This window comes from Choloepus didactylus, chromosome 2 (genome assembly GCF_015220235.1).
Source record: "Choloepus didactylus isolate mChoDid1 chromosome 2, mChoDid1.pri, whole genome shotgun sequence".
In the NCBI taxonomy this organism is placed as follows: Eukaryota; Metazoa; Chordata; class Mammalia; order Pilosa; family Megalonychidae; genus Choloepus; species Choloepus didactylus.
In genome coordinates, this window is record NC_051308.1 from 82,185,253 (window position 1) to 82,204,233 (window position 18,981).

At 53.3% G+C, this 18,981-nt stretch overlaps 2 protein-coding genes across 7 annotated transcripts in view; one reads left to right on the forward strand and one right to left on the reverse strand.

The window, feature by feature from the left end:
- Positions 1-12,297, forward strand: part of STX6 (syntaxin 6) — a 64,889-nt gene extending 52,592 nt beyond the window's left edge. Inside the window, exon 8 of the mRNA XM_037825235.1 lies at positions 11,898-12,297. Coding sequence (XP_037681163.1) covers positions 11,898-11,917 — 20 coding nt within the window. The 3' untranslated portion in view covers positions 11,918-12,297. The remainder of the gene's footprint in view (positions 1-11,897) is intronic.
- KIAA1614 (KIAA1614 ortholog) overlaps positions 6,997-18,981 on the reverse strand; it is a 36,872-nt gene continuing 24,887 nt past the window's right edge. For 4 of the 6 annotated variants that reach the window (XM_037825231.1, XM_037825228.1, XM_037825230.1 and 1 more), the window contains 5 exons: positions 18,336-18,492; positions 16,409-16,667; positions 13,564-13,691; positions 12,601-12,787; positions 6,997-8,138 (listed from right to left, as the gene is read on the reverse strand). In XM_037825231.1, coding sequence (XP_037681159.1) covers positions 8,052-8,138; positions 12,601-12,787; positions 13,564-13,691; positions 16,409-16,667; positions 18,336-18,492 — 818 coding nt within the window. In that variant the 3' untranslated portion in view covers positions 6,997-8,051. Of the gene's footprint in view, positions 8,139-12,600; positions 12,788-13,563; positions 13,692-14,682; positions 14,758-16,408; positions 16,668-17,961; positions 18,133-18,335; positions 18,493-18,981 lie in introns of those variants that run through there. The other 2 variants (XM_037825232.1, XM_037825233.1) reach the window with 2 other exon arrangements.

The window sequence follows — 18,981 nt, forward strand, 5'->3', positions numbered from 1 at the left end:
GCTTTCCTGGCGAAGCAAGTTCTGTGAATCCTTAAATTCCAAAATAACCATATTATGTCTTCAAAATATTACATGGCTGAGAGAGTTTCCATTGGGACAAGGATACTGGGGCTGCTGAGAGGCCAGGAAACAAAAGGAAGGCAGTCCTTCATTTCCCTCTTACTTAGTCAGCTGAAAGAGCCTGCCCTAAATTCCGTGTAGGATAAGGTGATGTGGCTGCATCAGCTCCTAAGGCAGGAGTCTGGATTCCATTTGGCAGCATCATTGCTAATTTTAATCGAGCACCTTCTATGCGCCAGGCCTTGTTCTAAGCACTCACACAGTGCTAAAAATGGCTTGAGGAAATGGGGGCCCAGAGAAGTAACTTCCCAAGATCACTAGCTAGTGGTGGGAGAGTCAAGTGAGGACTACGCCCTCAGTTCCTAGCGCAGAAATTGGCACAGTGGTGCTTCCTAAGTCCTCAGTTTGATTTCTCCGAAAACTTGTAATAACTGGAAGGGGGAAAGTGAAATAAACATACTAATTCCTCCAGCATTGCTAGAGGAATGAGTGCTGATTTTGAGAGTTAGGCTTAGTGTCTGAAGGGGAAGAGATTTAGAAGGAGGACATAGTTATATGTATCCCCTTGATAAAAGCAGATCACCTTCCCCGGCCAAGGGGAAATGTGAACCGTGTGGCTCTGCCAAAGGGGGAAAGCGGGCATCTCCAAGGCCGCAGGGCTTCGGCTCCGTCAGTCTCAGCGCCTTTGATTCCACTGATGGCTCTGCTGTGCAGCAAGAGTAATTTGCTGTCATAAAAAGGTCCCCACTGGCTGCAATTCTTACATAAAACTCGTGTTGGAACTGTTAAAAGGCAAAGCCTGAGGCAAAAACGAAATAAAAAAGGGAAAAACCTTTCCACACTGTCACAATGGTTCTCTGTCCAAGAAGACAAATGTCTGTCAAATCAGTGGACCACATCCTCGGCACCTCTGGAGTGTTAGTTGTCTGGAAATGGGGACCCTCCTACCAAGGAAGCAGGTTATATAATTAACAATTGCTCCTGTTTGTTTGGTGCAGGCAAAGCCTGAGCACAAACCTCACCGCTCACACGCCTCTCAGAGAGGAGTGATGGTCTCCAAAAGCCACCTTGGATGTGTATCCCCAACCCAACTGTTGCCCTCTTTGAAATGGTATTTCCCCCTCACTCACTACCTCTGCCCTCACACACACACCTTTGAATGCTTTCCATCTCCGGAAAAATTCACATTAGGATTGGTTAAGATTGGCTGGCCTTTGGGAAGGGGTCATCCACTCTCTTCCAAGAGCAAATTTTTCAAATTTTGTATTCTAAATAGTAGCTAATACTTCCGGTCAACATGTGAAGAGAATTTCTGATGTGCTGGGCAGGTCTGTGACCAAGGCAGTAGGGACACAGTGGGAAGCGAGCAAAACATGTTTTCACTGTATTCTCACAAAGCAGTAAGACAATACTCCTGAGGCCCGTTCTACATGTCACAAAGATGAGGCATGAAGCAATTGACAAATTTGCCCAAGAATACAACTGGTAAGTGGTGAAGTCAGAATTGGAGCCCAGGTCTAATTGGACCATTATGAGGCTTCCTTTGAAGGGAAAAAGACGCCATTCTAATTTCAACAGTGGCAAGCAGATATTTCTAACTAAACCCTCTCTCTAAGAAATGGTAAAGCTGAGGAGGGGTAGGATCAAAAGGCAAAAGGGCTATACAAGTTGGTGGTGGGTTGAAGTATTGTAACTCCTCCAAGTGCGCAAGATAGATAAAGCATGGATACCAGTCGCTTTGGCCTTGATGTCTCAACCCCTACAAACCTGTTGTAGAGTTTCAGAAATCTGCTGCAGGACCTCAGGCAGGTCAGCCTTGCTGTAAAATGTTTTGGAGCTTTTGTCATTTTAGCTGGAAGTGTGCAAAAAATGAGTCAAATCCCTTATTGTAGGAATTCAGAAAAGCCTGGAGATTCAGTCCAGGAAACCAAGATGAGAATCAAAACGGTGGCATCTGAACACTTTGCCTGAGCTCCCACGACCCATAGCGGTCTTGTTCCTGAGCTCAATACCGGAGCTGGAATGGAGGCCAGTGTCCCTGGAGGCCACAAGGGTCTGGGACTACCTTTTCTGGGAAGCCTTTCTGCTCACCAGGTGGACAGGAGCCTCCTTTGGGCTTCTGTCGGAGTCCTTGGCATACTGGTCTGTCATTTATTTTCATGGTTCTTTCCACCTGGGGGATGTGGGCCTCCCCAGGGCAGGGCAAGCTGCTCCCCAGCACCCGACACCTGGCCACACCCTTCACGGCAGCCCCACGCTGATGTAAGTAAGGGACTGAGCCCAGATGGCAGAAAAGCAAGACAAAGGCAGGTCCGACAGGCAGCTCGGCACCCCCTCCAGGACTGGCAGGGCAGCTGTGAAGCCCTGGCTCCATGGGCCAGAGGATCAGAGCCAATCCCAGCAGCCCCTGCCTCGGGTCCAACACTCCGACCTGGCCAAACTCACAGCCTGAGAGAGCTGGGCAGAGCTTCTTGCCAAGGAAGGCTGTTGCCATTTCTAAGCAGGTGCTCTGGCTTTGTGAGAAAGGGAAGCTTCATAGAGGATGGTGGGGAGGGAGGGAGAGGGATCGAGTGACAGCAGGGTCTTTTGAATACCCAGGAACTGCCTGGGGATTTGGGATTGGAAATGGGTTGGGTAGATGGACTAGTAAAGACCAGTTGTTGCCACGTAGGTTTGGTGGAGGTTGAACAAGCAATTCCACATGAAAGACCCACAGTAAAGAGCTGTTGGTACAAGATTCTATGGAAGCTAAGGAGTGGGGGCTGCAGTCCTCATGGAATGCTTCCCAGAGCAGAAACTGCTAAGATTTTTGAAGGGTGCCAAGGGAGTGGCAAGTGGACAAGGGGAAGGACTTTCCAACAAAGACAGAAAAAAGCATAGGCAAATGGATGGGTGAGTGAATGCCTGAGAGGGCTGGGACATGGCAGATGGGAACCAACCAACTGCACCTCCTGCCAATGAACACCCACGTGGGGATCCTGCCACCAGCGGAGAGGGCGCCCAGAGGCTAGTTTGGAGGCCTGGGAAATCGAGTCCTGTCTGTTGAACTGTGCTTCTAGTGAAGGACCTCTTCTTGGCGACAGGGAAGTAGGATCTTACCCCCCACTGTCCGGCCCACTCAGACAACTGCCATTTAGCACCTGCTGGGTGCTGCCCCCTCCTGAGCCCCACCCCTAGGCGGGGGAAGGTTTCTTCAACCCACACAGAAGAGCCACAAGTGCCAGAGCAGCCTCCCTGAGAGTGAGAGTGCTTTCCTTCCCCTACTCAAGAGGAGGGGCAGCAATGACACTTTACCACCCAGGACACACACACACCTGAAAGAAACATTTCCCAAACAAAACCCTTGCTCCATGTGATGCACTCTGATATTTTCTATTCTATTTTTTTTTCTACTTCTTAATGCCAGTCTTCACCCACAAAATTGATTTTACAACCCATGAGTATGTTGTGACTGAAGTTTGGAAACATTGCTCTAGGAAGTGATCTGCCCGCCCTCTCCCCTCACCCAGTGGGGAGGTGGGCACTCTGACTGCCTTGCCCTGATGAAAAAGGGAAGCAAAAGCCCAGCGGCCCTCGTGAAAAGTCGTTGGCGGCAGAGGCCCAGCCTGGCCTCCCAAGCAGGTCGCGGGCGCCGGGCAGTGCCCTCCAGGCCGGAGATGAGGTGGGCAGGTGGCGCTCGAGGCCCTCTGAAAGCCGTGATCCTGATGGTCCCATGAGGGTGGAAGGACGTAGACCTGGAGTTGGACAGGGTGGAGGTTCAAACCTTGCCTCTGCTGTTTATTGGCTGTGTGGCCTTGAACAAGTGATTTAACTTTTCTGAGCCTCGGACTCTTCGTTTGTAATCCGGGTATGAGTAATCCCTCCTTTTGCAGAGTTGCTGAAAGGATTAAGGATTGTGTCCTTGGTGTGCCCAGCAGAGTTCTGGAATGTTGGCAGAGCAGGCAGGACAGGGCCGAGACTGCACAGCGAGGACACAGGCCCGGATTCCCAGGTTCATCCTGGATTTCCAAACTTCCAGCCGTACCTGCGGTTCCTCTGTCATGCCCAGGACCTCGGACACTGCGCGCACCCGGTACCCACGTTTCCTGCGCACCCCCACCACTCCCCACTACGCCCCACGCACCGGGTGCCGGGCCCTGGGTTGCCTCATTTGTCCTCCCATCCCGTCCGCCAACTCCAGCTCGTCCTCCAGGAAGCCGCCGCCACCACCTTTTAGCAAAGCATGGTCACCATGCTGTTCTCCAAAATCTATTTCCCCTTCTCCCCAACTGTGCATTCCTCGAGGGCGGAGTCAGGGTCTTCATCGGGGTCTCCCGCGCCGAGCGAAGTACGCGGGCACGGCGAGCAGCGGTTTGTTCAATGGCTATTGAAAACCATCAAACCTCGGGCTCGTGCCCCCGGCCCAGCCCCTGCTGCCGGGAAGTGGCCTTGGCACAAAGTCCCGGACGTCCTCGAGACCGGGCAACGCGCCCCGTGCCCCGTCCCCGCCCCGCGGAGCCCCGGAAGGGGCGGTGCGGGCGACGATGGGGGTGGGGTGCGGCCCACGGCTGGAAGGGCGGGAGCGCCCCTGCGGGCCCGTGTCCTGCCCGCGCCGAGCGGGAGCCCTCCCGGGAGGCGGGCTGAACGGGAAGGCGCCCCGAGCGCCGGGGGCACATTCTGCCGCCCCCGGCCCGCCCCGACCTGCAGGCGGCGTGAGCGTCGGAGAACATTTGACTCCCCGCGGGGTGCGGGGCATCGGCGGCCGGGAACAGGGCGGGAAGGGAGGTTGCCGCGCGCTGTCGCCTCCCGGTCGCCGGCCGGGCCTCTCGGGCTTCCCTCCCGGGACACCCGGCCCAGGAGATGCGCTGTCGCCTCCGGCCTCAGCGTTCCTGAGAAAAACGGGTAAAAACCCGCGCCGCTGAGAGGGCGGCGCGACCGTCTCCTCCAGGCCCGCTCCGGGAGCACGGGGCCCGCCACCTCTGGCAGCACTGGGGAAGCAAATGATCCATTTGTTGACCGGCTTCCGAAATTGCCACTCTGTCATGATAAGGATATTGGCATGCCCGAGGCCAAAGTTGGAGCCAAGAGAAAGCACTTTCTGTTGCATGTAGTGCCAAGGTCAGATGCCTTCCGTGAACCGAGGTCTGGACACAGACCATTAAAATGCGGTGGGAGGGAGATGCGTTAGATACAGGAAAAACCCACACTGTTGCACATGCCACTTATTTCCTGCGCCTTAAGTCCTTTCCCTTACCCTTCCTGTAAATTCCTACTCATTTTACAAAACCATGCCGGGGCCGCACCCCCTCCGGTAAGCCTTCTCCCTGCTCCGCCCCCAGCTGATCATTCCCTCCCGCCCTCCTGCTCACCCAGGCCCTGTGGTAACTTGTGTCTCCCGGTTAGACAGTGGCCCCCAAGGCGAAGTCGGGTCTCTCTCAGGTCCCGAAGTTCCCGTCTGGCCCAGGGCTTGCCTCATGACTCATAAACTATGTTCTAAGTAAGGAGTAAGGCTCTGAGTAAGGCATCAGAGTGTGATGCGAGCTGGACCAAGCTTCCAGGTCAGTAACTCCCCAGCCAGAGCCGAGCTGGGGGGACCAAGGCCCCCTCCCACCCACACAATTCAGGCTGCAGTATCAGTTTATCTCAAGGAGGAGCTGGGGAGTGTGGAAGAGGTACATGGTCCTTGTAGAGGAAGGCTGGTCTAATTCACAGTCCAGAAGCCCTGAGCTGCCACTGTCCTGGATGCCTCCTTCCCTTGCCTCTGTCAAACCGTTTTTAGGAAAGGGGGGGATGCAGTGAGAAGAATGGGCCCCAGAGTCCAAGGGGCAGGCTCAAATGCCATCACTGTCACGGAACTGGATTCCCCACCTGTATAAATGAAAACAGTAAGCAGGACCCTCCTCACAGGATTATTTTAGGGACTAAATATGACGGGTCAGGAGCCTGGTCCAGCACCGCGCAGGTGCTCAATGCTCCTTAAGAGAACTTTCTCTGCACCCTCCCAGCCTGGGCCCCTCCCATTTCCATCTCCTTCCAAATGGGGCTGTGCATAAGGAATGTCATCCATGCCAGAGAAAGCAGAGGCACCTTTAACCCCAGAAAGTTTTCTCACTGTGAAGTTCTCCAGAGATTCATGACCCCAAGGCCAAGAACTGGGGTACAGGAGCTGCCGGGGTTTCCCTACACCTGTAGTTTCCTACTCTGGGGCCATTTCTACACTTTGGGGGGGCTGCAGGTTGGCCTCTGAGGTGTCCTGGTGCCCTCTTCACCGCCCGAAGCCCCAAGCCCTCGTTCCACTAGCCCACCTGATCACCCACCCGAGCCTCCCTCCTCCATGCCCTCCCCCAGGTCTGCCCCAGCCTCCCATCCTGCTGTGCTGTAGCTCAGGGAGCATCCAGGGGCAGTAATGGGAAGAGGGGCTTTAAGTGGCTGCAGCCAACAGGGCCCTGGAACCAGAGAGCACTCCCCCTCACCCATATACCCCGCGGCATGGCCCCCTCCCCAGCCCCCACCGCCTTTCCTTCAGGGACCTCCTTGCCTGCTGAAAGCTGTCCATGACACCTTTTACCAGATTTTACTGAATGCTGATTTTTATTTATTTTTTATTTATTTATTTTACCTCAGCCTGTGCCCCACCAAATCCTAAAACAGCCCTGGGGCTGCCTCCGCCACCCTTCAGTTGCACCCAGGCCAGGCCCCCTAGCTTGGTTCTCTCCTGCCCATAAACTCACCTCCCCCAGGGCACCTCTTCCAGAGACTCGCTCTGGAGGCGTCTGCATCTACACGGCTGTAAACCTAACCCAGGGGCCTCCTCAGCCTTCCCCTCTGGCCGGCCCAACTCAGCCACACAGGTCCCAGCCCTGCCTCGCCCTGCACTCCCTCTTCCCAGGCTCCTGCCTCAGGAGCAGTGGAGGTCGAGTGAGTGAGAGGTCCAGAATTTAGCAACTCAGACAGGGAGAAGCTTCAGCCTTGCTTTTTTAATAATTTATGCCTGACACACGGCCATCCACTCCCAGTGTCCCAACCGTCTGGGCAGTATTGAGGGCCAGAGTTGGGACCCCACACCCGCTGCTCTCTGTGGTGTCACCATGGCCTGCCAGGGAGTCTGGGCAGACAGCATGTGGCTGGGGGACAGCTTGGCACCAGCTGCAGCCTTGTCCCGAACCTTGATCAGTGAGCTCAGCCAGAGGCCCTCCCAGGCCAGCTTCCACCTGGGGAGGGGGCAGGAGGACTGGATCGTGGCAACCACTGCTCCACTTCCCCGAAATTGGTCTCAGATTCATTTTTTCCCCTGTAACCTTATATATCATCAAGATTTCCCAGAAATTTTTCATATTCTGGCTACCGAATAACATCACCCAGATGTGGCAGAGAGATCCTGTCAGGCCACATGTTCCAATGTGGGGTTTGGGATGCAGGGTCCATGGCTGTAAGGCCCTTACTCCAGAACACTCTGCCCACTTCTGGATAAAGAGGGAAGATGGTGAATGGGAGAGGGGAGGATGGAGATGGAAAAAGAGAAGGATCGAGGCCAGCAAGGCCAAGCACTTTTGTTCTGGAAGGCCGGAGGCAGCGGGGAGCTTTTGATAGAGCAGGGAGGCTGACCCTCAGGGATAACCGGAGGACTCGCTCCACCCTCAAGAAAGACATGGACACCACCTTGGACACGGAAAGAGACCCATATGTTCTTTCCCCCAGTTCGGCATAAATTAGTGGCCTTAAATAAAATATACAAACAGGCTGCTCGCCTCTCCCTAGATAGTCGATTACAGAAGCCCGGCCAAGGCCCAAAGAGCTGTGTTTTCGGTCGACAATGCAGCTCTCTGCAGCACCTTCCCAGCCCGCTCCCCTGGGGTGGTTCAGAGCTTCCGAGTCACTGACAGCGAGGGCAAGAGCCCCTCTGGGTCACCGTGGCACAGGCCTCTGCCTCAGCACACGCACTGACAAGCTCTGCGCGTGGGCCAGGAGCTCCTTAAGGCGAGCCAAGCCCAGCCCTGCAACTTTGGCCCCGTTCACCTCGAGGATCTCGTCTCCCACCCCCAGCAGCCCAGAATACAGCTTGGCTGTGCCTGCGTCAGCCATCTCCTGCACGTAGAAGCCTGCAAAGGAAAACAGGAGACTTTAACCACTGCAATGCAAAGCAAAGACAAGCATGTCTATGGAATGCTGACCAGGTAGGCACTGTGTGTGTATGTGTGTGCAGGGGGTGGGGCATTCAGCCAGGGAATGTCCACACACACCCTCGTTATTCCACTTCACAACCACAACTGCAGAAGATACAGTGTGCCCACCCCATGTATAACGGCCTTTGTCCAGCTCCTCTTTTAAAATGGAAATGTCTCTACTGCAAATAATGCTTTAAGCCCGTAATAGTTTATACCTCACTGTGGATCAGCATCTTTCTGTGAGATGAGTTTTTTTTGGGAGAATAGAAAGGAAAATAATTTTTTTTAAAAAATACCGACTAGGTGCCTGGCACTGTGCTAGGCGAGATTCGCAAATAATAGCGAGTTGCTGCCCTCAAGTAGCCCAGGGGTGACCTAAAAGCTGGGTGGTTGGAAGGCGTCACTGAAGCAGCAAAAGTGGTTTGCCTCACAGGTCTGCTCAGGACTGGCCCTGGCCTTGCTCCTACTCATATGGTTCCTCACTTGGGATTTAGAGGCATCTGGGCAAAAGCCCAGGAAAACAAAATTCCAATTAACATTCTTAAAAGCCGTCCTCTTCACACACACTTAAAGCTGCACCCTCCTCCCCACCCCCAGGTCCTGGCCTGCCTGACCAGTATCATCTTCTCAGCCTTCCCTGCTCATTTCCCTGGGTCCAGCTCTCCAGGAACCCACATCAGAGCTGGGTTCCCCCAGCCTGTCGTGGCCACACTGCGCAGGAGAGGCCAGCTGAAGGAGCCGCTCTCTCATAAACCACCCCTAGGAAACGTTCAAACCGCCCTGTAAGCTGCTTCCACCTGAGAGATTAAAGGAGGCTCTTCCAGAGAAAGCCAGAACCTGCGCCTCCCGCAGGCCGCTGAGTGAATACAGGTGTCTGAGCACAGTGTTTGCTGGAGGACTGCAGGGTGCGAACGTGGTGCAGCTGACACCACCAGGGAATTTGCTGAGACGGCTTAGTGCAGCCTTAAACACCCTCAGTGCTCTCCCGCCCAGGCTTGGCCGGCTCCAGTGAGAAACATTAAGCAACTGCCCGTGCATGACTGTCACCACTTCCTCTTCCTAGAATCAGGTTCCTAAGAATGGGCCAGAAAGTCTGCCTGGTGGTTCTTCCATCTCTGGTCCATCTAGCTGGCCTCCACCCAGCCCCAATGTGCGCTTCTGACCATACAGAAGTCAGGCTTTTTATAGTCCTCCCCTCTGAAATTTGAGTTTGAAAGTGCATTGATATCCCCTCCTCCTTCCAAGGCCCCAGAAGGTATTAGCGAACCCAGTCTTTGCACACCTCCCCTCTCCCTGGTCTAAGCTGTGGCTCTCCCTTCCAATGGCTTTTGTCCAATCTGAGCCTTCTCTGCAAGGCTCTGCCTCCCACCTGACAAGGTGTGTCTGGCATCTTGGCTGCACAGGGCTTTTTCTCTGAACCTGTCTTTTACCTCTTCTATCTGGATGATCTGCCTGCTCACCTGCCCTGTCTGGGTGACGGTGGAGTGGGGAGAGGGCAGGTCAAGGAGGGCCCGGGGAGTGAGCTTGGAGGCATCTCATGTACAGCAGAAGATATGGGTGGAGGACGATGATGAGACCCAAAAGAATGCAGCCAAAGCGAGACCAGACAGAGGCGTCACTCCAGCCATTTTGGGGTGACTCTGGGGTAGGTTTCATAACCAAAAGCCATGACAAAAATATGAGAGAGACTGCTACTGTAGGCATTTATTGTCTGATGGAAATGGCCTTTGTTAAGGATGTGTGATCTCTATGTTGTATCCAATTAGAAGCAGAAGGCAAAGCCTGCTGTTCTCACATGCTCATATAGAATTGGACGTGACAGCCAGCAAATTAGCACCAGCATCTTGACAGTTTTAGCAAGGAGTGCAAACTGGCCCAGCTCACAGCCCCTCTGTGGCCCAGGAGGAGTGACCCCTGGTTGACAGAGGACAGCCTGTGGCAAGGAGGCACCAACACCACTCGCATTCCGCGTGCATGGGGATCCCTGAGAGGCATTCAGCGGCCAACTGCAGCAGCAGGAGGAGCAGGGCATGACCTGGGTGACAGGGGAGAGCTCTCACTACCCAGGTGAGAGCATCCCAGAGAGCAGGCCAGGGCAGACTCCTGCTCATCGGGGTACATGACAGGTGGTGGGGGGACTCCCACGGCCTACAAAGGGGTCAAAAGAAACTTTGGAGGTTCAGGAGGCAGAGTACAATGCTGTGGGGTGTATGATCTCACATTGACAGATGAATGCAGATCACACTGGTCCCCACCTGGGGTTCTGCTCCCTAAATACACATTCTGTTTCTGAAGAGAGAAGGGAAGTAGAGTACTAGGTACTTTCACATGTATCTCACCGGATGCTCCTTATGGCTCTTCCAGGTTGGCTTTATTGTCCTCAATTTATAGATTTGAGAACTGAGGCTCAGAGAAGGTCATAACCTGCCCAAGGTCACACAGTCAACCAGCAGAGGTGCTGGGATCAAATCATGATTTGTTCTGTGACTCTGTGACTTCACACTGCCCCTCCCAGTGGGCCTATGTCAACTCACCTAAGGAGAGAGGAAGCCAATGGAAAAGCGAAGCAGAAAACGGTATCCCCAGAAGGTTAAGAATCTCATTCTGGAGCCCACTGAGTGCTTTATGATGACCCTTCCCAGGTCCAGAAGGGGAAAGATTTGTCCTCTCTTTATCTCACACTCAAGTCCTATCCAATAGCAAACTGAGTCAAAACTACCTTCAGAACACATCCAGAATCCAACCACTTCTTACCACCTTCACAGCTATCCCCAGCCCATGTCGCCATCATCTCTCTCCTGGACTACTGGAATAGCTTGAAAACTCTCTCCCTCATTTCACCTTTGCTCCACTACGGTCTGTTCCCAACACAGCCGGAGACCCTGTCAGAAATGTAAACCAGAGCATGTCGGTCCTCTGCCTGGAGCCCAGCAGTGCTCGGGTCCTGCTCTGTGAGTCGGCAGCCCTCGCCGGGGCCCAGCCCCTCTGCCTCCCCAGCTCAGAGCTTAGCTCCTCCTGCTGTCCCCTTGCCCCCGGCTCTATCCAACCAGACCGCCCTGCAGTTCTTCTAAGAGGCCAACCTCCTTCCCACCCCGCAGGAACTCTGCACTGGCCATCCCCTGGCTGGGAGGCTCTTCCCCAGATCCACTCGCTGCTCCTCTCACTCCATGCAGGTCCCTGCTCCAAGGCCTCCTCAGAGAAGCTGCCCCGACCATGCCATCCACGAGAGCACTCTACACACTGCCACTCTCTGGGGCCAGGCCCTGCTTTACCTTTATTATTTTTATTTTCTTTTTAGTATAGAATATATAATATATAAAAAGTTATTTTTGTAGATATAGTCCCTCTCTCTCGTGTATGCTCATGAAGTCAGAGATGTCGTCTGCTCCATTCACTGCTGTATCCCCCATTTCTACAACAGCATGTATTTCTTGAAACAGTGACTGATAGAACTCATGTTGAGATCTGCAAATTTGGCAGCAGGCAGATTTTTTTTTTTTTTTTACAAGCTAAATGACTTTGACCAAGTAGGTCAAAGCACAGGCCCAAGCACCCCTCATCCCCTGCAGAGCTCCTCCCGGAGCAGGCCTCTGGGAATGTGTCTGTCTGTCCCTCCCTTTCTCTCTTCCTCCTTCCCCACCTCCCAGCATACCTGCTTCCCTCCCTACTCATCTATCTGGAAATATCTTCCAGGGTCCCTCGCCTTGAGATGAAGTCTGGACCACAGCCCTTGGACAAGGCCTGGGCAGCCACTCCACCCTGCAAAGCTCGTTCCCCTCAGCCCCCATCCGCCTCCCTACCAGCTGGACTGAGGAACAATGTCCCAGAGCTGCTCACCGGCCCTGCCACTACTGAAGCAAGCCCAGCGGGCCTGAGGCCAGGACCCATCTGAACGTAAGCCTTAAGAGCTGACCCCGGGGGAGGGGATGGCTGCACAGACAGGCAGTCACAGTTCGCACGTCCAGACCTGCCAGACAGCTGGAGGACAGGAGCCATTTAAACACATCAGCCACATCAAAGAGATTCCCCAGAACCACAAGCACAAAGAGTTTCCTCTGGCTCTCCTCTGAAAAGATGGCCGTCACGATTCTGATTTTGCAATCTCATCAGACATCAGAGAGACAGGGGAACCAAACCTGCCAACGCTCCCTGCTCTGGCAGTCCCACAACCCTGCAGAGCTGTGACTGCATAGGACAAGGGCACTGGGACAGCCTCCACAGTGGCTCCCAACTCTTCAGACAAGCCCCTGAGAGGAGAATGACAGTCCTTTTGCTGGGAGGCTCTGAATGCAGAGTCCAGGGCTCAGCCGAGGACTGAGGACAGGCTGAAAGCACTGCCTGAGGTGTGCACAGGTCCCCAGGGCTGCGGGGGCCCAAGGAGGGGAGGGGGGCTTACCTGAGGTCCCTGCGGGCCGTTCCCGGATGCCACACAGAAGCCAAAGGTGCTGTCTGGGGAGCGCTGCAGCTGCAGCTGGCTGGTGCCATCCGGGAACACCTCCACCACGCGGCCCACTGTGCGAGCCAGGCTGGGGGCCCCCACGTCCTCCACGCTGAGGGCACGCCGGGGCGGGGCTTTGGCGGGCCTGCAAGGGACAGGAGATGAGTGAGGGCAAAGAGGGTCGGGGCGCTGGGGCCCAGCCCCTCCCTGGCTTAGAGGCAGCCAAGGCCTCTCAACCTAAGGGTCTAGCACTGGAGGTTTAGACTCCACTGATCTCTGTCAGCAGAAAGAATCTGGCCAGGGCCAAGGTCCATGGGTTCTCACAGCTGACCTGAGGCTCCTCAGAGCCTGCCACAGAACCAGAAAGCTCCTCCAAGAGCAGAGACCCCTATGAGAATCTGATGAAGGCTAAAATTTTATGTTAAATTTCCAGGAGTTAATGGAAACCTTGAAATCCATCCGTTTACGGAGCCCTGGTTAAGAGCAGCTAATCTAGAGGGTAGGATTTCTCTAAGCAGGGTCACAGGTCAAGGGCCTCTTTTGGGGGTCCCAGTCTTTGCAATCTTTAACTGATCTTTAACTGGACCCAGGAAGCTCTCTCAACATTCTGATTTCAAGAAATCATCAGACATCAGAGGGACAGTGGAACCAAACCTGCCAATTCTACTTACTCCAGCAGCCCCACCTCCCTGCAGACCTGCAATTGCACAGGGCAAGGGCACTGGGGTCAGGCTCAGAATCTCCTGTGTCTCTCCACACAAGTGGCCTCCGTCTCCATCTGATCTGCTGTCAGAAAGTGGGCCTTGCTTTCTCTTAAAGAAACCCCACTCAGGGCTGCTGGCTGAGGCTGAAAGGAATTCCGCTTGCAGCTCCATTGGCCTCTCTGAGTCTGACCTCCGGCCACCACTTGTCCATTCTCACCTGCCAGCTGCACGGTGGTCCCCGGGCTCCCCTACCAGGTAGAGGCTGGAGCGGTCCGCCCTGCTGCTCAGCAGAGAATGAAGGTTCTGAAAGGAGGCAGCTTTCCGATGTCGGTTCGAGGGTGACACCTGGTGGGGAAGGTTCAATATTGCAGGTGAGAAAAACTACCTGGGAAGGAGTTGACAGATGACTTGCCCCAACCATGAACCTGGAGTCTGGGTTGTAACGGTCCTCCAAGAAAATAATGGTACAAGCTATTGTCATGATTTCAAAGTGCTCAACAAGAATCATATAACTTACTCAAGGAGATAGACCTACCCAGGCAATCTGAAACTTCAATATTTTAGCTGAAATAACTTATTGCTATAATAGTAAGTATCTCAAGTGATAGAAAACTCTTATGTTAAGGTTAACCTCAACAGAAAAGTAAAGCAAATTAATTACAGAATATTGAACTCAATTCTAGAGTTAAAATCTTAAATGTTATTTTGTGATTCATTGGTATCACCTTCATTCAAAAATTGTGATTTAAACATGTACCTTAATACCTTGTGCATAAAAAGATGGATAAGATAAAAATCCCTCCAGGATGGGAATGGTAAAGAGCACAGATAAGCTGAAAGACCTAGATGCATGTTGTAAGGATTAGACTAAAAGTATGGCCGACACCCTAGGGAAGCAGAGAGAGACTTTGGGGACACTAGAAGAGCTGGCACTTGAGTAAGTCTTGAAGCACGAGTTCTCCAATAGAAGAAACAGCACATGCAAAGACATGGAGAGAGGAGAAAAAGCCTGGAGTGTTCTGGAGCATAAGTGTGGCCTGCAGAGGTGATGGGAGATGGGCTGGAGCCAGGGGACCAGCCCAGGAAGGACTTTATAAGCCCCACTAAAGGGCCACTGAATATGGTAATGAGAATCATGATTAATCAGATTTGTCTTTTAGAAATAGGCCCAGTGTGGAAGCTATTCTGAAGGTGGGGATTGGGGTGGTAGAGATAGGGGCAGGGAGAAGCAGGCTTTTAAACCAAATGACTGAACACATTATTTATTATATTTGGAATCCATGCTCTGAATGAAAAGTTGGGCATATTATCAAGAAGCTTAAGGGGGGGGCCTGACCTTGAATCAGCATTTAAGAGAGCTTCCCCGGAGACGTCATGCTTAACTCAGACCCGAAAGACAAGTAGGAGTTTCCTAGAGAAAATGGAGAGAGGGAACAAAGGGGAGAGCCTTCCAGATACAGTTCAAAGGCCAACGGGAAGAGCCACAGCCCCCTGGAGGACAGGGTGGCTGCCCACTCAGGAGGGCAAAACAAAAACAAGACCCAGTGAAGCTCCACCACCCTCTCATCCAACATTTACCAAGCACTAGATTCTAACAGGTAGCATTTCACCCCTGAGATATGATGAATATAAATATTTCTGAGTGGGACAGATTCCCTTCTTTCTTCAGTTCTTGAGAATTTCTTTCCATTGCTCAGTCTTCCTTAGACTCCCCCTTCCTCTTTCTTAGTCAGCTGACTTTCTATCTTTGCCCTGAGGTGCTTACAGAGATTGACGCTCTGACGGCAGTAAATCTGGGGGCCATGGCTCTCACACACATGGGACAGGTCCAACTTCAAGAGAAAAGAGAATTCCCGGAGCACTTATCCCTGCTCCTGCTTTTTTCCCCAGCTTCTGATCTCTTTGCCCCTGTTTCTTTGCTTTCCATTAATTCATGCAAAAAATATTTATTGAGCATCCATACAAAGTCCTGCTCTTGATGCAAGACAACCAATGGGATTTTCATTCAACGTGCATTCTGTCTGCTACTGCAGCCCAAACAGTGAAAGGCTCCAGTGCCCCAGACGGAGCTTACCTGGCTTCATTCTGCCCAGGGAATGGTGGTGGTGGTGGTGGGGAGGGTGGATAGAGGAACAAACACAAAACATGGAAAAAGCCTTTGAACTCCTAGAACAGGATCCTAGAGGCCTGGTTGAGAGTCAGTGCACAGCTGTTGGTTTGCTAATGCTCCTTGGGGAGGGAGGACTTTGGCTAACCGCCCTGACTCACTCATTCAGTCAGTCTATTGAGTACATACACTGCATCAGCCACTGTGCTGTACACTGTAACTAAGTGTTGAGAATATAAAGATCAAGGGGTCTTCCCTCGAAGAACTGACACTCCAGTGAGAGAGACAGATAAAAATCAATTCAAATACTGTGTGACAAGTTCCACAAAGGAGGAAAGCACAGGGTGAGATGGGAACTCAGAGCAGAGGCCCTTTCTTCAGCTCGAGGAAGGTTTGGAGACGGTTTGTTGGAGGGGCAGGAAGTACTGATGGGTGAGCAGCTGGAGACAGTGGGAGAAACATTTCAGGCAAAGTTTCAAGGTCAGCCTGATTACAGAACTGTACAGAAGTCAAGTATAAGTGGAGTCAAGAGCATTGGAAGGAGAAGGATCCGAGAGGAAAGCAGACACATCACTGGGCCCTTTGGCAAATGCAAAGTGACAGATGGTCATCAAGGGGGTGGTAGGGCCAGATCTGGATGTGGCCAAGCCCACTCTGGAGGCCAGCGAGGAGACTGCTGAGGGAATCCAGGTGCGAAGTGACCAAGACAGAATGAAAAGGCGGTAGACACCCCAGGACTTGGCAGAGGAGAAGGGGAGGGAGAGTTAAGGATGCACCCAGCCCTGGGTGCTGGGTGGAGGAACGTAAGTGCGGGGTGCTCAAGTCTCGTGGATCAACTGTAGGGATGCCAGTAGCTTCTCCATCCTCAGTGCTTTGCTTCTCCAACTTTCCATTCCAAAGGTTGCTGCACCACCCCTGGCCTCACACACCCTTGGCTGGAACCCTTAGGACTCACCAGATGCAGGAATTGTAGCGATGGGGATCTCTTCACTTTGGGGCTGCTGGTGTTTGATGCCGTGCCGGACGCAGGGGGCTGCAGCTGCTCCACACTGTAGCTGTGGGACTTGCCCAACTTGGGCCGGGTACCTTGGCCCAGGGCAGAGAAGAACCTTTTCAGCCTCAGGGTGGAGGTGCTGCTGCTGCTGCTTTTCCTGTTCTTTTCCGAAGGGGCGGCTGAGGGTGGGCTGGGTCCTGCGCTGACCCCTGGTGAGGCTCTGGAACACAAGGGTCGAAATGAGGCGGGCCGGGGAGGGCCTGAGGAGGGCGGCAAGGAAGGGCTGCACCTTGGGGTCCAGTGGGCGCCAGCTGGGCCAGTGCCAACTCCTGATGGAGGAACTAGCAACCAGGCAGCAGGAAGAACGGCCAAGTGGACTTCCTCTGTCTTGGAGAGCTTTTAGGGAATCCATCATCATGACTCAGTCAGTCCTTCATTCATTCATTCAATATTTCTTAAGGTCCTCCTATGTGCCAGCCTCTCCTAGGCACTGAGGTATATGTTAAGCAAGACAAACACGTTCCTTACACTCAGGACCTTCTAAAGAACAGACAAGTGAACAGACGAGACAAACCATCAGCGACTGAGGAGCGTGAAGTAGAGAGTGACCGGGTGTTTATTTTAGGCTTGGTGGCCTTCCTGAGAAGATGATATTTAAACTGAGAGCTGGATAACAAGAAGGAGCCAGTCCAGTCCTGCAGAGCCCAGGAGGTAGTGTTCCAGGCGGGGAAACAGTGGGGATGTTCCCTCTGGCAGGAAGAGGCTCAGCACGTTCAAGAACATAGAGGGCCAGGCCACTGGGGCTTGGACACGATGAAAAAGGGGGATCGAGGGAGGAGCTGAGGTCAGACAGGCTAGCAGAGGTGCAGAGGCTCAAATTCTGTTCTTAGTGAGAGGAAAAGCCACTAGGGGAGAGGGTCTAAGCAGGAGAGTGACATCATTTAATTAAGGTTTAAAAAAGGTAACTTCCACTACCGTGTGGGGAACGGATTGTAGGGAGCAGGTGGGAAGGCAGAGAGCAGGTAGGAGGCTGCTCAAGTTGTACAGCAAAAGGTGATGTGGCTTAGTCCAGGAGAAACGGTGACAATGGGGCATTCAGGAGGTGGAGAGGATGTGCCAATGGAATGGAGCAGGAGAGAAGGAAAGAGAGCAAACAAGACAATGCCCAGATTTGGGGATTGGGTGCTGTGTGGATGGCGGTGTGTTTGCTGGGACTGGAACAAGGGGGAAACGATTTGTTGGGGGTAATGGAGGGTTCAGTTTGTCTGAGTTGAGCTGAAGGTCTATCAGACACCCCAGAGATGTCGGGGGAAACCGAATGTACAAATCTGGAGTTCTAGGGGGCTCCTGGAGAGGCAGGTGGAGATTTGGCCCTCGGTGGCATGTGAAGCCAGGAGATCTGAAGGCCACCAGGGATAGGGTTTAGGTGGAGAAGAGAAGACCCCGGCCAGAGCACTGGGCTCGCCCAGACTTAGACATCAGGCCAAGGAGCTCTCCAGGGCAAAGACTCATACCCTCAAGACCGAAGGACAGACTGGAAATGTGAATGCTGGGCTTTCCTCAGCAACAGGGGTGGTTTCCAAGCACAGAGCGAGGAGTGTGTCCTCTCAGGCGACAACCCCATCTGGGGGCACCCTGAGGGCTGGGCTGTCCAGTCTTCTGTGCCCCAATGTCTAGCACAGCACCTGGAGATCAAGACCATTCAGTGAATGAATAATCAAGTACTCTTGACTAAAAATTATTTGGAAAGGAGTGTTAGGAGCCCCAGACCTGGACATAAGTCAAGGAATCTAAGAATTGGAGGACAGTAAGGTCAGTCATGTGTCCACTCGAGGGGATCTCCTTCCCTCCCCCTCCCCTGGCCAGGGCTCTTGCTCCTGTCACTCACCGGGACGGTGTGCACCCTCCAGAACTCAGCTCTGTCCTCTGCAGGCCTCCTTCTGGTTCCTGGCTGGACTCTGGCTCCTCTGGGGCCAGGGAGAGGGTGATGCCCGTGTTGCTGATGGTGCCAACAGCTGCTGAGCAGGGAGAGCCCTGGAGTCTTCCTGAAATAACCACAGTGTCCCTCCTGTCAGGCTGACCCCCGCCCCAGGCCATGGTGGGAGGAAGGGGGCATTCCTGGCAAGGAAGGCAAAAAGAAGCAGGAGCCCCAAGAGTAGCAGAGGCTGGTGAGACCTGGGGAAGCACCCTGAGAAGATGGGGGGTGGCCTCACAGATCAGGGCTGAGGACCCTCCCTCAGTGTCGGGGGTCGGGAGCCTTCTAGACTGTCAGCTATCTGCGGGCAGGTCCTGGGTCCTATTACGGCCATAACCCCCTCACCCAGCACAGTCCCTGGTAGAGTCAATGCTTAATACAGGTTTGCTGAATGAAGGGGGTTGATTGTGGTAAGTCCTGTCCCTTCTATAGCAAGAGACGTAGTTGGGAGCAGAGGAAAATTTTGTACTCCTGGGACAAAAACACAATTTTATTGATTGTAATTTCTATCAGCTTCCATACCCACCATTTTGGAGCATCTATATATGCTGGGTAGCAA